This window comes from Salvelinus fontinalis, chromosome 1 (assembly GCF_029448725.1).
Source record: "Salvelinus fontinalis isolate EN_2023a chromosome 1, ASM2944872v1, whole genome shotgun sequence".
Lineage (NCBI taxonomy): Eukaryota > Metazoa > Chordata > Actinopteri > Salmoniformes > Salmonidae > Salvelinus > Salvelinus fontinalis.
Window position 1 is genome coordinate 66,278,825 of NC_074665.1, and position 26,584 is coordinate 66,305,408.

General features: G+C 44.5%; 2 protein-coding genes and 1 long non-coding RNA gene across 15 annotated transcripts; 1 reads left to right on the top strand and 2 right to left on the bottom strand.

Moving 5' to 3' along the window:
• Positions 1-201: 201 nt before the first annotated feature.
• On the bottom strand, positions 202-3,450 carry LOC129860136 (uncharacterized). Of its 13 annotated transcripts, none has more exons than XR_008760307.1 (4): positions 1,516-3,450; positions 1,099-1,414; positions 966-1,017; positions 202-767 (listed from the first exon to the last, which is right to left on the bottom strand). It is a non-coding gene; the product is annotated as an uncharacterized LOC129860136 (long non-coding RNA). The 13 variants fall into 13 exon arrangements; XR_008760308.1 differs by having other exon boundaries at positions 1,297-1,414; positions 1,516-3,447; XR_008760297.1 differs by having other exon boundaries at positions 202-1,414; positions 1,516-1,894; positions 2,465-3,450.
• Positions 3,451-11,767: 8,317 nt separating this feature from the next.
• Positions 11,768-14,526, top strand: LOC129860121 (glutathione S-transferase 3-like). The gene is made up of 7 exons (XM_055930443.1): positions 11,768-11,870; positions 12,293-12,396; positions 12,564-12,615; positions 12,702-12,834; positions 12,957-13,098; positions 13,267-13,392; positions 13,870-14,526. The coding sequence occupies exons 2-7, from the start codon at positions 12,310-12,312 to the stop codon at positions 13,996-13,998; spliced, it is 669 nt and encodes a 222-aa protein (XP_055786418.1). The 5' UTR covers positions 11,768-11,870; positions 12,293-12,309; the 3' UTR covers positions 13,999-14,526.
• LOC129860130 (transmembrane protein 14A-like) lies at positions 14,151-22,774 on the bottom strand. Its single transcript, XM_055930456.1, has 5 exons — positions 22,670-22,774; positions 15,069-15,151; positions 14,839-14,940; positions 14,635-14,722; positions 14,151-14,495 (listed from the first exon to the last, which is right to left on the bottom strand). The coding sequence occupies exons 2-5, from the start codon at positions 15,142-15,144 to the stop codon at positions 14,447-14,449; spliced, it is 315 nt and encodes a 104-aa protein (XP_055786431.1). The 5' UTR covers positions 15,145-15,151; positions 22,670-22,774; the 3' UTR covers positions 14,151-14,446.
• Between the last annotated feature and the right edge of the window lie 3,810 nt (positions 22,775-26,584).

Genomic DNA, 26,584 nt, shown 5'->3' on the forward strand with positions numbered 1-26,584 from the left:
ACCCACCACACACATTGTTACTTACCTTACAGATCCCAGTCAGCTAATTTCCACTCCATTCATATGCAAATACATTTTATTCATACACTGGCTTGTCTGGCTGGCATATTTTCATTTTAAACAGGCCTTCCCTTATCTACACTGAAATAATATTAGTCCTCTTTTTAATCATAATAAAGAATCTTAGCTCATTCATACACCTTTGTGGTTGAATATATATTTATTGTAGGTCCTATGATACAACAATGAATAATGTTGAACTAACAAACACCATCAAGGGATACATTACAATAATGAAAACCTTACGAAACAGCTGTGAAAACCAATCTGGCAATATTTTAGATTTAAATACATAAACGTAAATTTTTTTGGGTACATGTGTAAATTTACTTTCAGATATTTTTGTACACTCACATGGTAATCATAGACTGAATTATAGTGTGTGGAACAGAGAGGAGTTGGGTACTGTGTGGATGGGAGGTTCTGCCTGTCACATGTTTTTAACAGGTAGTCAGTCTTGGAAGGTGGACTCAATGAGGGGAACGGCAAAGTCCAGGCGCTGCTGCCCTCTTTGTTCTGAATGTTTGAAGTGCTAGTGTTTTTAGCTAATCTGTGCATCTCACATTATGTGCCCAGTATGATAGTTTTATTGCTCTTAGCAGATAATGACAATAACAGTAGCTGATGTAATGAAAAGTTAGAGGGTGATTGGTTATGGAGGACATCAGGTGGATCCATGTCTGGGTGTTAGGCAGAACCCCTAGGTCCTGGACAACAGGAGCAGAGTAAAGGGAAAAAGGTAGGAGCAGAGTAAAGGGAAAAAGGTAGGAGAGACATACGTAAACAAGCCAACACACAGGTCAAAGGATTATCATGTATGTCAAAATACAGTTATTGAATGATTTAATTTAACTGTTTGATTAGACATGCAATAATGTTAATGGCAGACAGAAAAGAAAGGATACATGTCAATTTTTTTATGTCAGTGAGGTTGATGAGGGAGGTAAGGGATGGTCCCTGGAAAAGATAGAGATCAGTTGTGAGAGAAACTCCAGGGTGTTGTCATGACCACTGGAGTCATAGACCTTAACTACCTACCTGGAAGTGGTGGTTAGCCTTGAGATTGACTATTTGGAGAAATCCCTGGGCCAGTGATGGTACTGCTGACAACGTGGCAATGCCGCCCACCATGAGGCGGCAAATGCAAATAGTTATCATCTGAGATTTTTAGATTCACCTTAACGGATGTTGACCCCAGCTAGGAGCAAAAGAGCACCAAGCTTTCCCAGGTCTCACCTTCCTTTCGTCCTTCTTCCAAGCCAAGTCATTCGCCCAGATGTCGAAGCATTTGGTCCCCTTGATTCTCCTCCGGTGACTCTTTTTTCTCATGCGCCTTGTCCATGTTCAGTCTCACCTTGATTGATAATAGAAATAAATGCAATTATATTTCATATTATTACAAATACATCTCTTGGAAGGCCAGAAAATAAATTAACAGCAGACAATCATTTTTACCTGGTCAAAAACCTTCACATCCTTGCATGGAGGTGGTCCTCGAAGGCGTTCTGATCTGGTTCGACAACTTCCACCACATCTGGTGGAGTATCAGTGATCTCAAAGTACGTTATACAAAAATATCAATAGAAAAACACTAAGTCAATGACACATTTGTTATACTACAGTATAGGCAATAATTTTATATACAATTGCATCGTTTAACCCCAGTAAACAGCTGCGGCTCCCGTCTGAACAGCAGGCGATAAAGTGAATACTCTGGAAGCCTGGACGCTGCTGTTGTGTGCAAAGATAATTACCTTCTGGTTGTCCTTCTACAATTCCTGGTACCCGTCAAGGGACTTGCCCATGGCAGTCCCGTTGGTCCGTTCATCCAAATCTGGAGTCACCATACCCGTTCACATTATATATAACTCACTGTACTATCAGTGTTAATTTCAAAAAACGTAATTACTGGACGCCTATGCGAAACATTGGTACAACCATTATAATATAAACCACTAACCTGTAAGCTGACATTGACTAAAACGAACTAGGCTGGAGCTAACTAGCACTTAGCCAAGCTAAATATGGTTAGCATCAAGCTGGAGAACTGTGACACGCTATTTTTGTACAAATATTAACACTAACACATTTTATCGTGACATCACATAATTACATATTACCTTAAGTAAACTGAGCCTTTTGTTCATAGAAAATAAAACAAATTGGATCTAAAACGTTGTAAAATAAAAGTACAAAAATTCAGACATCTTAATTCCTTCTCTTACATGAAAACCATTAGCAAACTAGCCTAACTCCATTACTTAATGGATAAAATACCAACCAGTTTTTCACTCGGTTAACACTCCCTTCAATTGCCTTCAAACATCATGAAACTCATGGACTATGTAATTAACCATGTTACCTCAATATTTTTGAGTCATATTGCACTTTGCACACTACATACCTGAATTAATTGGATAAAATTATGAGACGGAGAAACGTTAGTTTCCAAAACTAGTAATTCTCCATAATGAAGAAGAAATGTGAAAGATCTCACTAACGCACTCCATTGACGCCACAGCTCCCCTAGCGGCAGTAATTATATACCTACATTAAATGCAAATACCTGGGAGGCAAAATAAATAAAATAAAACATACAAAACATGACCATACATATGTGTGTGTGTCACATATACACATGGCATATACTTAAGTACCACCTTGATATCTCTGATCTGCTTGCCTCAATAAATTAATGCTAGAACATTGGTACCCAGGATTAGCTATTTGTATCTAGTCTCCTAATAATTGCATAACGGTTCAAGTTAGACACGTTATCTTTTGTTTGCATGTTTTTCTTTTTTTAATTAGACCTTTATTTAACTAGGCAAGTCAGTTAAGAACAAATTCTTATTTACAATGACGACCTACCCTGGCCAAACCCTAACGACGCTGGGCCAATTGTGCGCTGCGCTGCCCTATTGGACTCCCAATCACAGCCGGTTGTGAAACAGCCTGGAAACAAACCAGGGTCTGTAGTCTCTAGCACTGAGATGCAGCCCCAAGCATGTCTTTTTTTTTTTTTTGGTCCTGTCAATGTTGACTGATCAGAAATGCCTCAGCACACATAAAAGGTTACTGTGCAAATGTGTGCTAAAAGTGGGGATGTTTCACAGTTTTTCTGATTATCTTAACTCACCACCACCAATGAATTAGATTTTTTACAGAAAACCACAGAACCACCAGTGCAATATAGGCCTACACTCAGTTAAAAAAGGTGCTATCTACAAACTACCAGGATTCTTCTGCTGTCCCCATAGGATAACCCTTTTTGGTTCCAGGTAGAACCCCTTCTGTGTCTAGGTAGAACCCTTTTGGGCTCCATTCCACAGAGGGTTCTACATGGAACCAAAAAGTTATCATTTGGTGACAGCCAAAGAAGCTGTTGGTTCCTCTGGCTCATCACATCTTGACTAAAAGAAAGAGATTTAGAAATTAGTTCAACATTGCCATAGTTCAACAGCTGAAAAGCAGTCATTAACATACTCCAGGGGTATCAATACATTCAGTATTCACTGAATGAAGTAGTCTACCCATCCCCATTTACAATTGTATTCATCAATGAAATAAATGATACTATAGCACATTCAGTTACATTATTATTGTAGACTACTCCTGTATCTACCTTGTACAATACCGTAATCATTGAATGAAGTAGTGTACCCATCCACATTTACAATTTAATTGATCAATTAGATAAATAATACTAGCACATAGTTACATTGTTGTAGAATAGCCTACTACTGTATCTACACTATATTAGGATACCGTTGTGATTTTGTCAGGCATGATTTTAGGTCTTCCATTGAAGTTGCATGTTGTACCTTGTTTCCTTTCTTCAGTGAAAAGTGTTCATGCATCCCCCATTCAATTCTGTTTGAGTGTGAATGTGTAGGTCTAGTGACAGTGGAAAAATAAACCCATAGCTCCAGCACACAATGGCATGTAGGGGTAGTGTATTACAATGTAAAATATGTATGTATATATATCCTATAGCACAATGGCATGTAGGGGTAATGTATTACAATGTAAAATATGTATATCCTATAGCACCACGTGTATATTTTCATTTACAATTTAATTAATCCATTAAAGAAATAATACTAGCACATCAAATTACATTATTGTACACTAGCCTACTCCGCTATCAACACAGTAAATAATATTGCCTACGTGTTTTCGACAATACGTTATCAACAATTTTTTTTTTCAAATGAACCAAATATGCCTTTACACAGTAGGCCTAAATATTTCCAAACGATATCACTACTTAAATATAGCCTACTTACTCCTCAATTGGATCAAGTACATCTTGGTAATTCTTTTCATCGTCTCTAAGGGAACTATCTGGGGCAAACACTCGAAAATCGCTTCTGCCGCTTGTCTGTGTCGCCGCCGAGCTCTCAAATACTGTGCCAGTCTCTCAGTCTATGAACGGTCACTGCAATCCGGATTCCTTGGGACGTCCTTAGCCTAACTAACACTAAACTTAACCATTTCACATTTATACTTGATAGAGGTAGGGACATCCCAAGGATCCCGAATAGCACGGACCCTCTGGGAAAGTCTATGAACTGCTCTATTCGACTGAATGTACATCCCAAGGAACCCGAATAACACCCATGAACTCCTCTGAAAGCCGTGGACACAACTCTTATTGGTTGTCTGATATAGGCTACTGGCAACTGGTAACAACACAGTCTGTGATTGGCTAACTACATTTAGATCTGTATACAGCGAGATAAGATAACATACCATGCCATGAGGTGTTGAGGGAAAGATAGATTACCAATAGATTGGGCATCATCTTTTCTAGGCCATTAGAATAACAGGAAATACACAAGCGTAGGCTACACTATAGTTCAAGGTGTCTACGTCCGAATGTCTGCTTGTACGGGAAAAATTGTAAGTTTCTAACACTTATGATTGAGATTTAATTAATATAAATATAAACTATGCACATTATGACTTTCATTATTAATAACACGCGACGCAGGCGTCACGCAGACATTAGTAAGGCAGCCACACGGTGGTATGGTTGTGGAGGCTTTATAAAGTCTCTTATCACCCCCCATAGACGCAGGCAGCCTGGAGAGCCACTATGGGTGCTACCTAATTACATTTATGTATTTAACCTTTAACTAGGCAAGTCAGTTAAGAACAAATTCTTTGAGAACATATCTCGGGGGGCAGTTCATACACATGCCCCCCTCCGTGCAGAGTAAGCTAGCAAGGGACCAGTTCATACAGGAGCTCTCTCCTATCGAGCTGCCAATAAAGACCCAGCTGGCTCCACCTGAGGCATTGCAGATAGCCTTAGAGATGGCTTTGGAGAGGGAGCTCCAGAGCCGGAAAAGCCTACATGGGTGGCTGAAATGAATGAACTCATTCGTGATGTGTCGCTACAGGTGGCACAAAACACAAGCCAAATCAAATCAAATTTTATTGGTCATGGTTAGCAGATGTTAATGCAAGTGTAGCAAAATGCTTGTGCTTCTAGTTCCGACCATGCAGTAATATCTAACAAGTAATCTAACAATTCCACAACAACTACCTTATACACACACAAGTGTAAAAGAATGAATAAGAATATGTACATATAAATATATGCATGAGCGATGGCCGAACGGCATAGGCAAGATGCAGTAAATTGTATAGAGTACAGTATATACATATGAGATGAGTAATGTAGGGTATGTAAACATTATATAAAGTGGCATTGTTTAAAGTGACTAGTGATACATTTATTACATCCAATTTTTAATTATTAAAGTGGCTAGAGATTTGAGTCAGTATGTTGGCAGCAGCCACTCAATGTTAGTGATGGCTGTTTAACAGTCTGATGGCGTTGAGTTAGAAGCTGTTTTTCAGTCTCTCGGTTTTAGCTTTGATGCACCTGTACTGACCTTGCCTTCTGGATGATAGCGGGGTGAACATGCAGTGGCTCGGGTGGTTGTTGTCCTTGATGATCTTTTTGGCCTTCCTGTGACATCGGGTGGTGTAGGTATCCTGGAGGGCAGGTAGTTTGTCCCCGGTGATACGTTGTGCAGACCTCACTACCCTCTGGAGAGCCTTGCGGTTGTGGGCGGAGCAGTTGCCGTACCAGGCGGTGATACAGCCCGACAGGATGCTCTCGATTGTGCATCTGTAAAAGTTTGTGAGTGTTTTTGGTGACAAGCCAAATTTCTTCAGCCTCCTGAGGTTGAAAAGGCGCTGTTGCGCCTTCTTCACCATGCTGTCTGTGTGGGTGGACCATTTCAGTTTGTCTGTGATGTGTACGCCGAGGAACTTAACTTTCCACCTCCTCCACTACTGTCCCGTCGATGTGGATAGGAAGGTGCTCCCTCTGCTGTTTCCTTAAGTCCACGATCATCTCATTTGTTTTGTTGACGTTGAGTGTGAGTGTGAGGTTGTTTTCCTGACACCACACTTCGAGGGCCCTCACTTCCTCCCTGTAGGCCGTCTCGTCGTTGTTGGTTATCAAGCCTACCACTGTAGTGTCATCTGCAAACTTGATGATTGAGTTGGAGATGTGCATGTATGGCCACTCAGTCATGGGTGAACAGGGAGTACAGGAGAGGGCTGAGAACACACCCTTGTGGAGCCCCCAGTGTTAAGGATCAACGGGGTGGAGATGTTGTTTCCTACCCTCACCACCTGGGGATGGCCCTTCAGAAATTCCAGGACCCAGTTACACAGGGTGGGGTCGAGACCCAGGGTGTTAAATGCTGAGCTGTAGTCAATGAACAGCATTCTTACATAGTTATTGCTCTTGTCCAGATGGGTTAGGGCAGTGTGATTGCGATTGCGTCGTCTGTGGACCTATTGGGGCGGTAAGAAAATTGGGGTGGGTCTAGGGTGTCAGGTAGGGTGGAGGTGATATGATCCTTGACTAGTCTCTCAAAGCACTTCATGATGGGGGTTATATCCTTCCTGTCCTTCCTGTTTGGCCCTGTCCGGGGGTATCATCGGATGGGGCCACAGTGTCTCCTGATCCCTCCTGTCTCAGCCTCCAGTATTTATGCTGCAGTAGTTTATGTGTCTGGGGGCTAGGGTCAGTTTGTTATATCTGGAGTACTTCTCCTGTCTTATCCGGTGTCCTGTGTGAATTTAAGTATGCTCTCTCTAGTTTTCTCTTTCTTTCTCTCTCTCGGAGGACCTGAGCCTTAGGACCATGCCTCAGGACTACCTGGCATGATGACTCCTTGCTGTCCCCAGTCCACCTGGCCGTGCTGCTGCTCCAGTTTCAACTGTTCTGCCTGCGGCTATGGAACCCTGACCTGTTCACCGGACGTGCTACCTCTCCCAGACCTGCTGTTTTCAACTCTCTAGAGACAGCAGGAGTGGTAGAGATACTCTTAATGATCGGCTATGAAAAGCCAACTGACATCTACTCCTGAGGTGCTGACTTGTTGCACCCTCGACAACTACTGTGATTATTATTATTTGACCATGTTGGTCATTTATGAACATTTAAACATCTTGGCCATGTTCTGTTATAATCTCCAGCTGGCACAGCCAGAAGAGGACTGGCCACCCCTCATAGCCTGGTTCCTCTCTAGGTTTCTTCCTAGGTTTTGGCCTTTCTAGGGAGTTTTTCCTAGTCACCGTGCTTCTACACCTGCATCGCTTGCTGTTTGGGGTTTTAGGCTGGGTTTCTGTACAGCACTTTGATATATCAGCTGATGTAAAAAGGGCTATATAAATACATTTGATTTGATGATGACGGAAGTGAGTGCTACGGGGCGATAGTCGTTTAGCTCAGTTACCTTAGCTTTCTTGGGAATAGGAACAATGGTGGCCCTCTTGAAGCATGTGGGAACAGCAGAATGGGATAGGGATTATATGTCCATAAACACACCAGCCAGCTGGTCTGCGCATGCTCTGAGGACGTGGCTAGGGATGCCGTCTGGGCCGGCAGCCTTGCGAGGGTTAACATGTTTAAATGTTTTACTCACGTTGGCTGCGGTGAAGGAGAGTCCACAGGTTTTGGTAGCGGCACTGAATGTGGCACTGTATTGTCCTCAAAGCAAGCGAAGAAGTTGTTTAGTTTGTCTGTGAGCAAGACATTGGGGTCCGCGATGGGGCTGGTTTTCTTTTTGTAGTCCGTGATTGACTGTAGACCCTGCCACATTCCTCTCATGTCTGAGCCGTTGAATTGCGACTCTACTTTGTCTCTATACTGACGCTTAGCTTGTTTGATTGCCTTGCGGAGGGAATAGCTACACTGTTTGTATTCGGTCATGTTTCTGGTCGCCTTGCCCTGATTAAAAGCAGTGGTTCGAGCTTTCAGTTTTGCGCGAATGCTGCTATCAATCCATGGTTTCTGGTTGGCGAAGTCACCGATGCACTTGCTAATAAACTCGCTCACCGAATCAGCGTTGTTGTTGTTGTTCGACGCTATCCGGAACATATCCCAGTCCATGTGATCTAAGCAATCTTGAAGCGTGGAATCAGATTGGTTGGACCAGCGTTGAACAGACCTGAGCACGAGCGTTTCCTATTTTAGTTTCTGTCTATAGGCTGGGAGCAACAAAATGGAGTCGTGGTCAGATTTGCCCTGGTCCCATCTGCGCCGGGATTGCCCTAGGTCCCCTAGAGTTCAGGGAAACGGCTCGAGGTCCGCATAGACGGGGCAGTGCGGACCCCTGGCTCTCTTTCCCAACCGCTACCATCGCCAGGAGGAGCCCACTGGCACGGACGGGGGTGCAAGGCTCCACTTCCCCCAGAAGCAGACGAGTGCAAGCAGGTGGAGCCTGTTGTTGTGGTGGGCCGGACCTGTGTTGGGGACTTTTGTCATGTCCCTGTCACTGTGGAGGGGGTGCCCTGCTCTGCCCTGGTGGACACTGGGTCCACAGTAACCCCGGTGAGGCTGGATATTGTGCCAGGTTGGACTCAGTTTGAGCCCACAGCTGTGTAGCTCCGCACAGTCACAGGTGAGCTGGCACCCATGAAAGGAAAGGGAATAATGACTCTGACAGTAGTGGGCAGGACTGTACGTCATCCTGTGTGGGTGGTGGCTGTGCAGGATCTTTGAATCCTGGGGTTGGACTTTCTTAGGAGCACAGGCTGCCAGTTAGACCTAAATAGGGGCACACTGAGCTTCCAGGGAGGGCCGGCAGTCATCATGGCCCTCCCAATGTCCCAATGTCCCATTCACACAACCCAACTACCCCCTTACTCCAACAGTTAAAGCAGCAGAGACACATGGCTGCCCTCCCTCCCCCACATCGGTGTGTGACTTTTTCCCAGCCCTTCTATCACCTACGGCTGTGCGTTACATTCCCCCAGCTACCTCCACGACACAGCCCTCTGTGAGCCCGGGCCGTGCCCCCCCCAGCCCAGCTACCCCAGATGGGAGAGAAGAGGACACTGTCTGCAGTGAGGGAGATATGGGGGGAAAACTGTGTTGGTCTTGACCCCGAGCAGCAGGAATGGTTGTGGCAGTTGCTGTTTGAATTCAGAGACAGCTTTGCGCTGAGTGAGGAAGAGGTGGATCAGAATAATCTGGTCCAGCATGAGATCGACACAGGTGATGCTCGGCACATCAAGATGCATCCCCACCATATCCTGCTGGCACGCCAGGAGGCGGCAGACAAGGCTGTGTTGGAGATGCAGTGGGCAGACTTCATTGAGCCCTCAGACAGCCCCTGGGCGGCACCAGTCGTCATGGTTCCTAAGAAGGGGGGCAAGCTGAGGTTCTGTGCTGACTACATGCGGCTGAATGAGGTAACCAGGAAGGACTCAGACCCCATACCACCTATCGATAAGTCGCTGGACCTGGTTAGGGGGTCCTCCTGGTTCTCCTCACTAGACCTCCACAGTGGCTACTGGCAGGTGCCCCTCTCCCCAGAGGCCAGAGCCAAAACTGCGTTCTCCACTAACAGAGGACACTGGCAGTTCAAGGTACTGTGCTTCGGCCTGTGCAATGCTCCAGCTACTTTTGAGCATTTGATGGACAGGGAGTGTCTGGTATACCCCAACAGGAGTGTCTGGTATACCTCGACGACATCCGGGCCCATGGCAGCTCCTTCTAGTCAGCCCTGGGGGGCGCTATGGCATGTGCTGGAGAGGGTGGCTGCCGCAGGCCTGAAGCTCCACCCTGAGAAGTGCCACTTCGTGAGGAAAGAGGTGTCCTTCTTGGGCCACCAAGTGGGGAAGGAGGGTATCAGAACCATGGAGGACAAAGTGTGTGTTGTCCGAGACTGGCCCACCCCCACCAACCAGCATCAGCTGAAGGGTTTCCTGGGCCTGGCCTCGTACTACAGGAGGTTTGGACAGGGCTTCTCAAGCATCGCTGCTCCCCTGAACCACCTGCTGCCGAAGGACAAGGTCTTCATTTGGACAGTGGAGTACGAGGAGGCCTTCAACACCCTCATACGTGCAATGATCAAGGCCCCTGTGCTTGCCCCACCCCCTGATCTCACCTTGTCCTTTATCCTGGACACAGACGCAAGCAATGTGGGCATGGGTGGGATGCTGGCTCAGGTGGGGCCGGAGGGGGAGAGAGTGGTGGCGTACTTCAGCAAAACATTCAACAAATATGAGCGCCGCTACTGTGTCACCCGTTGGGAGCTCCTGGCTGTTGTGGCTTCCATCAAACACTTCAAGTACTACCTGGGTGACCTGCCCTTTACTGTAAGGACTCATCACTGCTCTCCAGTGGCTCATGTCTTTCAAAGAGCCAGAGGGGCAGGTGGCTCGCTGGTTGGAGGAGCTTCAGCCATACAACTTCACAATGGCGCACAGGGCAGGGGCACGCCACTCCAACGCCATGTCCCGTCGGCCCTGTACTGCAGAGAGAGCTGTGTGGGAAGGAGGGGGTCTGTTCCACAGTGGGTCGGGCGAGCGGGCCTGTCTGCTGTGAGCTGCACTGTCGACATGGCTGAATGGGGGCAGCACCAGGGACAGGACACAGACCTGAAGCATCCGTTTTGAACATTCTCACCACCAAATGTAGTGAGAGGAAGTGGGAGAGGATGGAAGTAAACTGGGCTGACATTCTGCAAATGTTGTCATTGATGAAACATTGATCTTAATACATTTTTCTGTTCCCAAAACTAGAATCTGTTACGAACACAGTGCGCTGTGTTTGTAACAGACTTAACGCTTTGCCAAAGTTACAAAAAAAATGCATAGTTTAGAAAGAGTGCAAGGTCGAATGGAGTTTGTTCACACGCGCACTTCGGAACAAGGCCCCAATAGGCTCTCGCTAGCTCGTGCTTGGCTTTGCACACCTCCTTGCCTGTTCTGCCCACTATGCTTCACTTGTCCCACTGTAAACGACACAGATGAACTTTCTTAAATTATGGTTAGGTATAAGATTAGCAGTGTGGTTGAGGTTTAAAATCTGATTTTAATAAGATAAATTGTAGAAATAGGCAGGGTTTAAGACTTTGTGGCTGTGGAAACTAGTGACGACCATTAACAAGGCGACACTCCATCTTAACTCCTCCTCCACATTTACTGGATTTGTTGAACAGTGCAGAAGAGACGTCCCACCCCCCGCCTGCTACGTCATTAATAATTTATGACATTTGTAAAGCGCTTTTTATTATACAAGAATAATCTCAAAGTTCATAAAATAAAAGTAAAAAACGTGTTTTTTTTAAACAAAGCAAATATACAGTATATAACCATATCAAAGTCTAAGTGGAAACCTTTCCACTTAGACTTTGCTCCAAAAGCTCCAACAGTCTGAACAGCCCTGAGATTGTCCGGAAGGAGTTCCAAAGGTGTGGCGTTACATAACTTTGCAAGTTAACTTTTTTGGTGTTCACACAAGTTCATACTTCTCTCCGACACACAAGGTCAGTATTTCTTAAACTTATCTTAGAATTGTAGGTTGATAATTAAACAGACAACCGTATGTTTTGTAGGCTTTTTTTTTCAGCTTTATTTTCATATATGTTTCTAGTTGAGGCTGTATAACAACCGTCTGTGATTGGAAGTCCCATAGGGAGGCGCACAATTGGCCCAGCGTTGTCTGGGTTTGGCCATTGTAGGCCGTCATTGTAAATAAGAATTTGTTCTAAACTGACTTGCCTAGTTAAATAAAAAAAATAGTTTGAGTAGTCTGATTTAAAATGCACAGTAAAAGTAATGCACATTACTTTTAGCAAACAGACAGGGATTTGCCTGCATACACTAAATCTACTGCAATGTATCAAACACAACATTACTGCATTTGCACATGAAAGTGTAATGGAGTGTGGTTGTTTCCTTCCTGCAGTAAACTTTAATTTCACCATGTCTGGAAAAGTGGTGTTGACTTATTTCAATGGGAGGGGGAAAATGGAGTCAATTCGATGGCTTTTAGCAGTTGCTGGAGTTGAGGTAAGTAGGCTGAACAAATACAAAAAAATGTGGCTGTGGGCTGTTTACAGGACTTGCATTTTCAAAGTAGACCTACCCTAAGTGAAATAGTGGACAGGCCTACAGGCGATGCACAGATGGATCACTAAACTGATGTCGTTCTGAAAATATACATTTTATATCCATAGTTTGAAGAAGTGAATATGACAAAGCACGAGGAATATGTAAAGCTGTTGAGTGGTAAGTTTGGTCACAGTGTTAATAACGCCGATAACATGCTCATTGTGTTGAAGGGTGTTTAAATGTTGGACCTTTTCCCCCCCCAGATGGAGCACTCATGTTTGAGCAGGTTCCATTGGTGGAAATTGATGGAATGAAGCTGGTTCAAACCAAGGCTATCCTAAACTACATAGCAGGGAAATACAATCTTTACGGGAATGACCTAAAAGAACGAGTCATGTATGAATTTTAATGTCATATTTGTCGTATTTACTTGTTTGGCTGTGTTAGAGGCATAATGGTAGCTGTTCGTACAAAAGGGGGGGAATTCTGCTAAGGGTTTGGTTTTCATTTACCTTTAGGATTGACATGTATTCTGAAGGTGTGAGGGACTTGATGGAAATGATAATGATGTTGCCATTCATTTCACCTGACACCAAGAAAACTAAACTGGAGGACATTGAGAGGAAAGCTACAAGCCGCTACATTCCCGTGTTCGAAAAGGTACTGTGGGCCTTGGCCGACTGGGAAGGGTAGGGCTCACTAAAGTAACCTGAATCTAAGCAGTTTTATTATCATTGCGAAATACCATGTCTGCTAAGTGAAAAGGTTGGCACGTCTGTACAAGTTTATGTATTGTCTAATGTGAGGGTGTGCGCTGATTTCTTACAGGCTCTCGCTAGCTCCCAGTACCTGGTGGGTTATCAGTTGAGCTGTGCTGATGTCCAGCTACTTGAAATCACCTTGATGTTGGAGGAGAAATTTCCTACAATTCTCTCCAAATTCCCTGTTGTTAAGGTAAAGTTTATTACAAATGTATTTTGTTCTTGACAAAATAAGTTAGACAAATCTTGATACATTTGAAGTGCATCTCATCAAAACATGTTACAGGTTCACATAACCCAAACAGCATATGAATATTGCATACCTGCTGCACATTTTCATACAGATAAACATAAGTCTGGCCATACTGTTTCGAATGTACTGCTACAACACCCTGTCTATTTTTAAATGTACTGTACTGCGTCTCAATAATCTCTCAAGTATGCCCTCGTTCACTACTTCCCACAAATCTAAAAGCATTGGATTGGTGGAGGCATATTTATTTGACTGTCATTTCCTTTCAAATCGGTTAAGGAAAGTGAACCCAGGCACACTTTGGGAGGAAGGAGAGATAATTAGGACATATGCTGCTGACTATCTGAAAGAAAGGTCAAAATATCCATAGATACTTCATTTGATTCATTCTTGATTGGGTGCAAATTATTTTTTCAGGCTTTTCAAGGGAGGATGAAAAGCCTGCCAGCTATTCAGAAGTTCCTGCAGCCAGGCAGCAAGAGAAAGCCTCAACCAGATGACTTATATGTAAAGACTGTGTATGAGGTGTTCAACTTCAAGCACTGATGCTTATCTAAGAAATGTAAAGAGTTGAAGTGAATATAATATAAGATATACATTATTCCAGATTGTCATTTCTTGTAACATGTATGAATAAGGACCAAATTGTTCAAGTAGAACAAGTATTTGTTTTTCAATAATACACACACAAAACAAAAGGCTGTTAAACAAAATATCAGCTGTAATTAAACACTTCATGTCTGTTCTGAGCTATTCCATCATTTATATCAAACAGTTATTAGGTTATTTACAGTGAGGCAGCTAAACATGATCGTCTAAGTAAGTAGTCATACCTTCAGATCAAGTAGTAAATGTTACTGTATTTCTGTTCCCATATTCATTGAACAAATCATTACAAAAATAATACATAGGCAAGCACAAACAATGTGCAAATGGAACTTCATCCCTTGCAGTGATATTTTCAGTCTCACTTTAGACAGTTGTGTTGTTCAAATCACATTACAATCACACCCATGAAGAGAAGTCGCAGGACCATCAGCAAACTGAATAAAGAAACCAGATATGATAACTTCATATTGACTGTGCATGTTCATTATTTAATTTGAAACATTCAAACAAATACAATGAAAAGGAGTTAAATGTAACCAATACTGAGTATAGTGCACATTTGGTGATTCTCACCTTAGTCCTGCCATGATGCCAGCTGGCATTATTTTCCCAGATTTCTTGAATCTCATTCCCATCACTATTGTCAGCACTCCTGAGGCAACTGAGAAAATAAAGATTTATACATTTATGAAATGCTATTTAAAGACGTGTCAAGGCCTAAAATAATAAATTTTATTTAATTCAGGTTTCTGGTGACCAACATGTAGGCATACTTACCGAGGGAATAGAAAGTCTTGGTTGGGTCATATGAAATCATTAAGGCCCCATAGGTGGCCATGCTGCCAAACAATATCCCAGCTATCAGTGACATGACACTACCTGTAGTAAAAAAAATACAAAAATAGCTATTACTTTCCATCGTCTTGTTAACAGGGTCAATGAAACAATGACACAGACAAATTCATGTTGCTTTGTGTATTTTGAAATGCTTGACTGGAAACTCCTACCTTTTTTCTTGTACCCCATGAATCCCCCCAGGGCTATGGCTGCAGCATAGCCAAATCCAAGCCAGTCAATTGCCATTGCAGTGCTGTGGAACAGGAGTATTGGGACACATCAATAAATCTTAAGGCTTCTGCATATTTCGATTTGGCTGGCTTCGACTAGGCAAACCGAAAGAATGTGCTCACATAGCCCCTCCCTTAAAAGACCTTTGCTTGAAAATCAAGAAAAAAATGCAGTTTTTCTAGAGAGGAAGAGTCAAAGCGAGGGATAATCAAAAATCAGATTGTTCATCTGCCCTCTCATTGGCTAGAATGGTCCCACCTGATCTTGCCTCCTGACTGCCTTCCATTTTTGAAGACATATCTTATCATTTTTATAACTGCCACTAGAGTATCTGGTCTACATAATGGATCATCTGTAGTATTTCTCAAGTGAAAGATGGTTCGTTTTCATGCACAGACACTCACCAGGTCATAACATTTATTTTTTGGTCCACCAGCCAGTCAGCGGTTTTATTTTTGCTGCTAAAATTACACCAACAAAAGACTGCACATGACTTGTAATGTTTCTAAAACAATACATTTATTTTTAATGTGCTATATTGAATAATTCAATTTTTGTGACCAGAGTCTTTTAACAAGAATATCACAGATGAGACAAACATTTTCACCTGCCCCTTTCAGGGCAGGAGGTTATCATGATAGTGAGACTCCAGTCATGTTTGTGCCTGTGAGATTGAGCCTTATTAGTAGAAGTGTTGTCTTATGGAGCCAGATACCTGCCAAAAGCTTGAACATATGTATTGTTAGGTTCGTAAGAAAAGCAATGTGTGAAATTTAATCTGTGAACATACAAACACCATGTAACGATTACATACCTTTAGGCTTGAACAAATCTTGTGTTGCAATTCTGATGTACAATAATACCTTTCAGAGTTTTGGCAGTTTCATCTCACCAACAACAACAAAAAAACGTACACCAAACAGTCTGTTAGGAGTGCTACTCGAACAAGCATAACGCAGTATAAAAAAATAAAAAAAACAGAAGTCAGGGAACCCAGAAAAAGGTATTCTGCACATTTTCAAGTTAAAAGTCTCCATTCTCTATTACTCCTGTTGAGTTTACTTCACATTTAGGTAGCTACGGTAATGGATTTGTTTGCCAGTACCAGTCTAGATAGCACTAGCTGTATTATGCCTACAACAGTTCATTTTCAGTCCGCTAGGTGTATCTCCACAGCATGGGCATGTCGCTGGGTGAAGTGTACCTTATCAAAATATGACTAATTCAATATTGCACCATCCCATTCTCTGGGCTCTGTCTGAAATCCTAACCAGTAGTATCTACCAGGAATAATGAAACACAGAATAATAGATGTTTGGTGAATCTATGAATTATGTATGACCACTGGAGTCTTTGCCACTCAATATTTAGATTTTTATTTCATCACTCAATCTTGCAAAACATATTCTGTAGGAGGAGTTAATATGAATTTAAAATAATTTGACATAATTTATTTGAATTGGGTCATGAACATATGGACTTTGAAATGAACAAGGGAGAGGTTAAACGTTGCAGTGGAGCTTAGGTAGTCTCCGTATAGGCCATTCCCCCCATTGCGACACTGCTGCCCAGGTGAAGAGCTTGTGAACTCCATGCAGCAGCACAGCACAATGCGCCTTGAGGAAAAGCACCCCTCAGCCTCAGAAGATGACCTTCCGGAGTCATGCAGTCATAGTAATTTTACCCTAATGTAGGCCTATTTGCCTACTAGCCAAATAAAGTGCAGAGCATGCATGATGCGTGCAACTCATCATTCCAACATATTTGAACATTTAATTAATCCTTCATTCAGTTCAGTCAGTCAGTATGTCATCCATTCAGTCATTTGTCTGAGTTGCAATAGGATCCAAAGAGAATAGAACAGTCTTATCCACTTGTTTATTGAAATGCATGTGTATTCACTTTAATAATTAAATGTTTAATTTAGGCCTATCCAAATAAAAAAAAATAGTCCTTCAACTTGTAGGCATCGCAATTTAGGGTTTTTGGGTACTTCATTTTGGGTACTGGTGTCTTGCGGAATCATTTTTTAACTATTTGTGTTTAACTGTTTTTATTATAGAGTAGGCCGTCATTGTAAATACTATTTTTTTCTTAACTGACTTGCCTAGTTATATAAAAACAAAGACTAGCTCACAGGCCTCTAAATACAGCCTCTAAATAAATGTGAAAAAATTGTTGAAGCAGCACGTGCAGTGACTGATAGGGAAAAAAGATCTCGCAATAAGAATAGGCTATAGATAGTCTTGACCATTTGGGACCCCTTGGCTATTTCGCTCAGGACAGGTTACAGCTAAGACGTAATCAATATTTAGTTTTGTCTCATTTATTGAAATGGATATAGCCTCTGCGTGATGGGGTTGTGTAACGCAAATGGCTATAACAAGCCTATATAGAATGGAATTCATTAATATAACAGTCGAAATGCCTAATATGAGGCCTACAGTCCGTGCTCCCAAATACTGGAAAAAGTGTGATTCATTAGGTTACATGATCACCACAATAGCCCCACGCGGCTATAAAAATAAATTATGCAATTATATGGCCATTAAATAACACACAACAGAATGGCATATTTAGATAGCGGATTAGACTCAACAGCCTTGGTTTCTCAAACTACTGCCTCGCCAACTACTCCTTAGATAGAGTTCAGTGTGTCAAATCGGAGGGCCTGTTGTCCGGCCCTCTGGCAGTCTATGGGGGTGCCACAGGGTTCAATTCTTGGGCTGACTCTTTTCTCTGTATATATCAATGATGTCGCTCTTGCTGCTGGTGATCCTCTGATCCACCTCTATCCAGACAACACCATTCTGTATACTTCTGGCCCTTCTTTGGACACTGTGTTAACAAACCTCCAGACGAGCTTCAATGCCATACAACACTACTTCCGTGGCCTCCAACTGATCTTAAATGCAAGTAAAACTAAATGCATGCTCTTCAACCGATCACTGACCACACCCGGCCGCCCGACTAGCATCACTACTCTGGACGGTTCTGACTTAGAATATGTGGACAACTACAAATACCTAGGTGTCTGGTTAGACTGTAAACTCTCCTTCCAGACCCACATTAAGCATCTCCAATCCAATATTACATCTAGAAATCGTCTTCCTATTCTGCAACAAAGCCTCCTTCACTCATGCTACCAAACATAGTAAAACTGACTATCCTACCGATCCTTGACTTCGGCAATGTAATTTACAAAAAGCCTCCAACACTCTTTTCAGCAAACTGGATGTAGTCTATCACAGTGCCATCCGTTTTGTCACCAAAGCCCCATTTACACTGCCCACCACTGCGACCTGTATGCTCTCGTTGGCTGGCCCTCGCTTCATATTCGTCGCCAAACCCACTGGCTCAAGGTCATCTATGTCTTTGCTAGGTAAAGCCCTGCCTTATCTCAGCTCACTGGTCACCATAGCAACACCCACCCGTAGCAGCGCTCCAGCAGGTATATTTCACTGGTCATCCCCAAAGCCAACTCCTCCTTTGGCTGCCTTTCCTTCCAGTTCTCTGCTGCCAATGACTGGAACGAATTGCAAAAATCACTGAAGCTGGAGACTTAAATCTTCCTCAATAACTTTAAGAATCAACTGTCAGAGAAGCTAACCGATCATTGTACCTGTACACAGCCCATCTGTAAATAGCCCACCCAACTACCTCATCCCCATATTGTTATTTATTTATGCTATTTTGCACCCCAGTATCTCTACTTGCACATCTATCACTCCAGTGTTAATGCTAAATTGTAATTATTTCGCCACTATGGCCTATTTATTGCTTTACCTCCCTAATCTTACTACATTTGCACACACTGTATATAGATTTTTTCTATTGTGTTATACGTGTGTTTTTGCCGCTTTGCTTTGCTTTATCTTGGCCAGGTTGCAGTTGTAAATGAGAACTTGTTCTACACTGGCCTACATGGTTAAATAAAGGTGAAATAAAATATAAAAAATATATATTAAAAAAAATATCATATTTGCTTTCTATTTTGCAGCTCAGGTGGTTATTCTAGACAAGGCTCTTCTGTTTCTTTATCATTCTCACACAAGTAATTTGTTGAAGGCCCAAGCCTATACTATGGGATCTACTGGTATAACGCCATTATTGAATGCAGTTCTAAAACAAGCTCCAGACTTTTATTTTGGAAATTAAACCGGAAGCTGCAAACTAACATCTGGGCTAGAGTTGCTTGATTGACTAGCTAACTTCGACTAGCTACGTTCAGATCATGTCCTTTGCAGATGCCACATTACTGACAACAGTTTGTACGCATAAAAAATATCTGTAACAGAGTAAAGGGAGACGTAAAGTAAGAATTTAACGTGTAAATATTAATAGTCGTAACATAGTACGTTTACAGATCTATTTTAACATTTAGATTTCATGTTTCACGCAAGGCTTTTCTTAAGATCCTAACAATTTACAAATGGATTTTCTTACAATCCTAACAACTTTTTGGCATGTATTTGGCTCCATATGGTCTTCTCTTCCCTAGCAGTTGAAACTCAAAAAGAAAAACAACCTAGTTTGTGAACAAAACAAAGTAAAGAGCCAAGAAACACAATGACAAAGTCTCACTTCAGTAGACCTTCGTTTCAAGTAAATTAGACCAACTTTTATGCCTGTGCACAGCGCTTCTAAAAAGGTATTTCACTCAACTCTTTGCGTGTACACAGCCCCCAGCCAGGCAGTGTTGCAGCGCGTGGTGAAATAGGCAATAGGATTCGTGGTTTTGACTTTGTGTGATTATTTTACCGGCTATGAAACAAAACGGCGAAAATACTTACAGCTACTGCAGCATTTATTTTAATATAAATGTGATCATACTTGACTATTTTTATTCACAAATGCGAGTGAAATGCTCGCATCGTAGAACCCTGACCACCCGTCAACCTTTGCTGGTGAAATAGACATTTTACCCGCTAATGCCAAAATCTACCCGCATTTGGTGGGTGTTAATTTTAGGCACTGGCTCAATCTGAACAATAACACGTGTCAGTTGTGGTGCAGTTTTTGAAACATAAGGACCGTATCTTTCATAACGAGAAATAATTATTTAAAAAAGGTTAAATTGATACACATCTTGATAGGGTTAGTGTTCCCACAAGGCCATATCTCCATGTTACAGCGCTTTTTACAGAAGACAAGAGGCGACCACCTGAGCTAATTAGTTATCTAGCATGCGCCGAACACCTGTGTAAGTGTAACCTGGGAAGTGTAGTTTCTTCGGATGGAGGCACACTTAACTGTAAGGATCAGTTCAAAACTGCTACAGTATGTGTATCTTTTTTATTTAAAGGATTCTTTCTCGCCGATGAAAGATATGTTTCGAAAGCTGTATCGCAAGCAATGATTAAAGTTTCTAAATGTTAAAGTTAAAACACAGCATCGGGATTGTAGTTCACATGAGCCAGTCATGGGCGAAACTAATGGCTGAAAACTGTATGGAGAAGTCAGAACGTCGCCTAGACCAAGATATACTACATGGCCAAAAGTATGTGGACACCTGCTTGTCAAACATCTCATTCCAAAATCATGGGCATTAATATGGAGTTGGTTCCCCTTTGCTGCCTTAACAGCCTCCACTCTTCTGGGAAGGGTTTACACTAGACTGATTGCTTTCAATCAGCCACAAGAGCATTAGTAAGGTTGGCCACTGATGTTGGGATATTAGTCCTGGCTCGCAGTCAGCGTTCCAATTCATCCCAAAGGTGTTCGATGGAGTTGAGGTCAGGGCTCTGTGCAGACCAGTCAAGTTCTTCCAAAGCGATCTCAACAAACCATTGCTGTATGGACCTCGCTTTGTGCACGGGGGCATTGTCATGCTGAAACAGGAAAGCGCCGTCCCCAAACTGTTGCCACAAAGTTGGAAGCACTGAATCGTCTAGAATTTCATTGTATGCTGTATGTGGCGTTAAGGGGCCTAGCCCGAAGCATGAAAAACAGCCCCAAACCATTATTCCTCCTCCACCAAACTTTACATTTGGCATTATGCATTGGGGCAGGTAGCGTTCTCCGAGCATCTGCCAAACCCAGATTTGTCCGACGAACTGCCAGATGGTGAAGCGTGATTCATCACTTTAGAACAAATTTCCACTGCTCCAGAGTACTATGGCAGCGAGCTTAACACCACTCCAGTCGACGCTTGGCATTGCGCATGGTGATCTTAGGCTTGTGTGTGGCTGCTCGGCCATGTAAACCAATTTCATGAAGCTCCCAACGAACAGTTATTGTGCTGACGTTGCTTCCAGAGGCAGTTTGGAACTCGGTAGTGAGTGTTGCAACTGAGGACAGATGATTTTTACACACTTCAGCACTTGGCGGTCCAGGCTGAGCAGTTGTTGCTCCTAGACATTTCCATTTCACAATAACAGCTCTAGGTGGGCAGAAATTTGATGAACTGACTTGTTGGAAAATTGCCATCCTATGACGGTGTCAGGTTGAAAGTCACTGCGCTCTTCAGTACAGACCATTCTACTGCCAATGATTGTCTATGGAGATTGCATGGCTGTGTGCTCAATTTTATACGCCTGTCAGCAACGGGTGTGGCTAAAAAAGACGAATCCCCAAATTTGAAGGGGTGTTCACAGCTAGCCCTTAAATCATGACTGTTAGTCTGGTGTTAAAGTAGATTTAATTTCTTACTGGTACAGACACCCAAGCGTGCACACTTGTTTTTATAGCCTAGTTGTAATGATAGAATCCCGATTATCTGTGGACCTAGAAAAGATGTCATATCACTTTTAACAAGCTATACCTTTTAACATAGGCGGCGTGTAGGTATTAAGTTAGGGGAAGCTAATTTTCAGCATAAACATGCACTGTTATAATAAAGTAATTCCATGCATCCTCGCATTTGCAGACTTATGTGAAATATCCTACTATTACTAATGTGATGATTAGATTGGATAGTGATAATTTGGGCTAATAATAATTTAGGCTAATAATAACTCAATTACTGTTCAATGGAGCGAGTAGTGTCGTAGATTAGGCTTATCAAATACATTTCATGCAATTCTACTACACATTGACTGGAGACAGCATAATGTTTTTAATACGACAAACTACAGGGTAGCCTACTCTGCTGACGCTTACAAACAGATCAATAAAAACGACGTTGTCTGATCCATATACTAGGCATAAGAAAAGGGGAGATACAAATACAATATGACGTCCACCTAACCTGGAGTGGGAAATTATTGTCCAAAAACAAACCAAAGTGGCACTGACTCAATGATAAAGACAGTGAATTTAGGGGGGATTTATGTTTCTATAACTATATCGCAATTGAGACTCGATTCGCGTTTAGATGGGAGTATTTGGCTTTTTGGGCTTCCAAAGTAAATTCGCCCTTTAAACAGACCATGTGAGGTACTTGGACTGCAAGGAGTAACGTTCAGCCAGTCCAACGTTAGGCTACAAAATAATAGCTAACTACAACTAGCTAACTAGCGAACAGAAAGGTACCCAACACTTGACAAAACACCACTTGAAATGTATGCATACTACTCAGATTTGAAAATAATGAATTTACCTGGTATTTGCTCATTTAAACGTAAAACAAATTAGTTAGAAATTTGCACACGTAGACGCCTGTAGTCCCAATGTTTACTGTTCAGCAGTAGGAAGGGATCACTACTATTCTGCAAGCAGCACTAACAATGACGTCACTTTCATGTGGTAATGAAGAAAACTTCCAAATAAAAGCTCGCATTTCAAAACATTGCAAGGTGGATAACTCATTCAAAAGATATTACATTTTAATCAATGTCGATTTTTATTGTGCTTATTTTAACATTATTTTAAGACCTCTATGGAAAAATACAATGCTCAGACTGGTATGTTGACAATATGGGCTTACAGTAAAAGATAATTGTGTAGCGACCCGCACAGACAGCTGTGTGTTATGTGTTAGGCTAGTAGGTGGTTGTGTTCGCAGGGTCCGACATGTCAATCAACCTGCTATCTGCCAATCACGAGAATGCCTGGAATGTTCTGATGCCGGGCATCCTGGCGGTTGGCGGAGTGGCGTGGAGGGGGGTTGGGCAGGGGGATGGAGCATTGGAAGTTAAGACCGGGTTTTGCCTTTGTTCTCTCTCTCACGTCTGGGCTTCACAAGAGAAGGTCACGATTGGCTTGTGGGTTATCTTTCATTTGTTTGGCGTGGGCTACGGCCAAACAGTAGCCTGTGTAAAGTTGGTTTAATAAACCGTCCGTTCGAAACTCAATCCTCTGTCTGGACAGTTGTTCTTTTATGATCTAGTCAGGTCATTACATTGGTGTCAGAAGTAAAAACAGTGATAAAAGTTAGCCAGCTAGCTAGCTGACTTCTGTGGCTAGCTACCGTAGGTGAGAACGGGGGTGAAAATGCTTCGAGGGAATCCGAAAGTGAAGGTGGAGGTAGGGGACGATTATGGCCAAGGAGGTGCGTGTGCATGGACGTCGGGGGTTCTGGCTGAGGAGATCGCTAGGGCGTCGGAGCCCAGAGGCCGCTTGAGGGAGGACGTTAGAGTGATGGCGGCTGAAGCGGGCATGAGTGCTTCGTCGACTGTGTTTCGCGCGGATTCTGGTGGGCGGGCTGAAGTAGTGACGTCGACGCGGCGGGACGAGGAATCTGGGGCTCAGGATGTAAACAAACATGGCGGCGCCCAGTCCCCGGCTGCGTCCGTATCTGTTAAGACCCCGAAGTATTCCGGTAAGGCGGATTGGGAAGCTTTTCATGCTCAGTTTGAACTGTTAGCTCATTTTAGGGGGTGGTCGGATGAAGAAAGGGCACTGCAGTTGGCTTTATGCCTCACGGATGAGGCTCTGGCCTGTTTGATATTGATTAGCCCCGAGGACAGACATGATTATGGTGCTTTAGTGGGACCACTGAGGAGGCGTTATGGACAGTGTGTACAGCCCGGGCTACTGCGCTCCGAACTGAGTAATAGACGCAGGCAGCCTGGAGAGCCTCTACGGGTGCTAGCTAATGACATTGAGAGCCTCTCTCGGCGGGCATATGCTCACATGCCCCCCTCCGTGCAGAGCGAGCTAGCACGGGACCAGTTCATACAGGCGCTCTCTCCTACGGAGCTGCGCATACAGACCCAGCTGGCTCATCCTGAGTCATTGCAGATAGCCTTGGAGATGGCTTTGGAGAGGGAGCTGGTGTGGGCTGGGGCTTTGGTGGGGGTGCAGGGAGACACACCCTCTGTGCGAGCTGGGGGGCAGAGCAGCCCGGAGCCGGAAAAGCCTGCATGGGTGGCTGAAATGACAGAACTCATTCGTGCTGTGTCGCTACAGGCGGCACGAAACACACACCCTGGTCCCAGGGTCTGCTGGGGTTGTGGCCAGCCAGGCCATCTGCGCCGAAATTGCCCCATGTCCCCCAGAGCTCAGGGAAACGGCTCGGGGTCCGCATAGACCGGGTAGTGCGGACCCCTGGCTTTCTATCCCAACCACCATCATCTTCAGGAGGAGCCCACCGGCACAGACGGGGAAGCAAGGCTCCACTTCCCCCAGAAGCAGACGAGAGCAAGCGGATGGAGCCTGTTGTTGTGGTGGGCCGGACCTGTGTTGGGGACTTTTGTCATGTCCCTGTCACTGTGGAGGGGGTGCCCTGCTCCGCCCTGGTGGACACTGGGTCCACAGTAACCCTGGTGAGGCCGGATATTGTGCCAGGTTGGACTCAGTGTGAGCCTACAACTGTGCAGCTCCGCACAGTCACAGGTGAGCTGGCACCCATGAAAGGGAAGGGAATAATGACTCTGACAGTAGGGGGCAGGACTGTGCGTCATCCTGTGTGGGTGGTGGCTGTGCAGGACCCTTGTATCCTGGGGTTGGACTTTCTTAGGAGCACAGGCTGCCAGTTAGACCTAAATAGGGGCACACTGAGCTTCCAGGGAGGGCCGGAAGTCACCATGGCCCCCCCTAATGTCACAATCACTCAACCCAACAAACCCTTTACTCCAACAGTTAAAGCAGCAGAGACTCATGGCTGCCCCACCTCCCCCACAGATGTGTGTGACTTTTCCCCAGCCCCCCTGTCACCTACTGCGGTGTGTTACATTCCCCCAGCTACCTCCATGACACAGCCCTCTGTGAGCCCGGGTCGCGCCCCCCCCGGCCCAGCTACCCCAGATGGGAGAGGAGAGGACACTGTCTGCAGTGAGGGAGATATGGGGGAGGAACTGTGTTGGTCTTGACCCCGAGCAGCAGGAACGGTTGTGGCAGTTGCTGTTTGAATTCAGAGACAGCTTTGCGCTGAGTGAGGAAGAGGTGGGTCAGACTCATCTGGTGCAGCATGAGATCGACACAGGTGATGCTCGACCCATCAAGATGCGTCCCCGCCGTATCCCGCTGGCACGCCAGGAGGCGGCAGACAAGGCTGTGTTGGAGATGCAGCGGGCAGACTTCATTGAGCCCTCAGACAGCCCCTGGGCGGCGCCAGTCGTCATGGTTCCGAAGAAGGGGGGCAAGTTGAGGTTCTGTGCGGACTACAGGCGGCTGAATGAGGTAACCAGGAAGGACTCATACCCCATACCACGTATCGATGAGTCGCTGGACCTGGTTAGGGGGTCCTCCTGGTTCTCCTCACTAGACCTCCGCAGTGGCTACTGGCAGGTGCCCCTCTCCCCAGAGGCCAGAGCCAAAACTGCGTTCTCCACTAACAGAGGACACTGGCAGTTCAAGGTCCTGTGCTTTGGCCTGTGCAACGCTCCAGCTACTTTTGAGCGTTTGATGGACAGGGTGCTGGATGGCATCCCCCGACAGCAGTGTCTGGTATACCTCGATGACATCCTGGCCCATGGCAGCTCCTTCCAGTCAGCCCTGGGGGCGCTACGACGTGTGCTGGAGAGGGTGGCTGCCGCAGGTCTGAAGCTCCACCCCGAGAAGTGCCACTTCATGAGGAGAGAGGTGTCCTTCTTGGGCCACCGAGTGGGGAAGGAGGGGATCAGCACCATGGAGGACAAGGTAAGGGATGTCAGAGACTGGCCCACCCCCACCGACCAGCGTCAGCTGAAGAGCTTCCTGGGCCTGGCCTCGTACTACAGGAGGTTTGTACGGGGCTTCTCAAGCGTTGCTGCTCCACTGAACCGCCTGCTGCCGAAGGACAAGGCTTTCACTTGGACAGTGGAGTGTGAGGAGGCGTTCAACACCCTCAAACGTGCACTGATCGAGGCCCCCGTGCTCGCCCCCCCTGACCTCACCTTGCCCTTTATCCTGGACACAGACGCGAGCAATACAGACGCGAGCAATGTGGGCATGGGTGGGGTGCTGGCCCAGGTGGGGCCAGAGGGGGAGAGAGTGGTGGCGTACTTCAGCAAAACATTTGACAAACATGAGCGCCGCTACTGTGTCACCCGGCGGGAGCTCTTGGCTGTTGTGGCTTCCGTCAAACACTTCAAGTACTACCTGGGTGGCCTGCCCTTTACTGTAAGGACTGACCACTCTGCTCTCCAGTGGC

What these genes read in the sequence shown, in the direction of transcription:
- LOC129860121 (XM_055930443.1), top strand. Translation starts at nt 12,310, where the DNA reads ATGTCTGGAAAAGTGGTGTTGACTTATTTCAATGGGAGGGGGAAAATG. An exon ending in ACATTCCCGTGTTCGAAAAG is followed by an intron (nt 13,099 to 13,266) that starts GTACTGTGGGCC and finishes GATTTCTTACAG; the next exon opens with GCTCTCGCTAGCTCCCAGTA. An exon ending in CCAAATTCCCTGTTGTTAAG is followed by an intron (nt 13,393 to 13,869) that starts GTAAAGTTTATT and finishes TTATTTTTTCAG; the next exon opens with GCTTTTCAAGGGAGGATGAA.
- LOC129860130 (XM_055930456.1), bottom strand. Translation starts at nt 15,144, where the DNA reads ATGGCAATTGACTGGCTTGGATTTGGCTATGCTGCAGCCATAGCCCTG. An exon ending in CAAGACTTTCTATTCCCTCG is followed by an intron (nt 14,723 to 14,838) that starts GTAAGTATGCCT and finishes TTATTTTCTCAG; the next exon opens with TTGCCTCAGGAGTGCTGACA. An exon ending in GGCATCATGGCAGGACTAAG is followed by an intron (nt 14,496 to 14,634) that starts GTGAGAATCACC and finishes TTCTTTATTCAG; the next exon opens with TTTGCTGATGGTCCTGCGAC.